The 1009-nt window shown below is 41.5% G+C and overlaps 1 protein-coding gene across 1 annotated transcript; it reads left to right on the forward strand.

Moving 5' to 3' along the window:
* The first annotated feature begins 200 nt into the window (after positions 1–200).
* LOC125099025 (thymosin beta-4) lies at positions 201–776 on the forward strand. Its single transcript, XM_047728370.1, has one exon. The coding sequence runs from the start codon at positions 274–276 to the stop codon at positions 406–408; it is 135 nt and encodes a 44-aa protein (XP_047584326.1). The 5' UTR covers positions 201–273; the 3' UTR covers positions 409–776.
* Positions 777–1009: the final 233 nt, after the last annotated feature.

The following is a 1009-nucleotide window of genomic DNA, read 5'->3' on the forward strand; positions in this document are numbered from 1 at the left end:
AACACCAAGGAAGTAGAAACAATCATCAGAAGTTATTATCAACAGTTATATGCCAATAAGCTAAGCAACCTAGATGAAATGGATGTATTCCTGGAAAACTATAAACTCCCCAAATTGAACCAGGAAGAAATCGACAACCTAAATAGACCGATATCTAGTAACGAGATTGAAGCAGTGATCAAAAACCTCCCAAAAAACAAGGCATTCGGCGGCGGCTACTGAGCAGACCGGTCTTCCCTCGCTCGTGCACCTCGCTCCGCTTCCTCTGCAACCATGTCTGACAAACCCGATATGGCTGAGATTGAGAAATTCGATAAGTCGAAATTGAAGAAGACAGAAACACAAGAGAAAAATCCACTGCCTTCAAAAGAAACGATTGAACAGGAGAAGCAAGCGGGCGAATCGTAATGAGGCGGGCGCCGCCGATATGCACTGTACATTCCACAAGCATTGCCTTCTTATTTTACTTCTTTTAGCTGTTTAACTTTGTAAGATGCAAAGAGGTTGGATCAAGTTTAAATGACTGTGCTGCCCCTTTTCACATCAAAGAATGGAGAACTACTGACAACGAAGGCACCTGCCTCTCCCATCTGCCTGTCTGGCTGGCAGGGAAGGAAAAGAACTTGCATGTTGGTGAAGGAAGAAGCTGGGTGGGACGACAGGGAAATGTAGAGTAAAAAATCAAGCTGGTCCAAGGTGTCCTGCAGGCTGTAAAACGCAGTTTAATCAGAGTGCCATTTTTTTGTTCAAATGATTTTAATTATTGGAATGCACAATTTTTTTAATATGCAATAAAAAGTTTTAAAACCTGAAAAAAAAAAAAAAAAAAAAACAAGAGCCCAGGACCTGATGGATTCCCTGGGGAATTCTACCAAACTTTCAAAGAAGAAATAACACCTATTCTCCTGAAGCTGTTTCAAAAAATTGAAGCAGAAGGAAAACTTCCAGACTCTTTCTATGAAGCCAGCATTACCCTGATCCCCAAACCAGGCAAAGACCCTACCAAAAA

Source organism: Lutra lutra, chromosome 4, assembly GCF_902655055.1.
Source record: "Lutra lutra chromosome 4, mLutLut1.2, whole genome shotgun sequence".
Classification (NCBI taxonomy): Eukaryota; Metazoa; Chordata; class Mammalia; order Carnivora; family Mustelidae; genus Lutra; species Lutra lutra.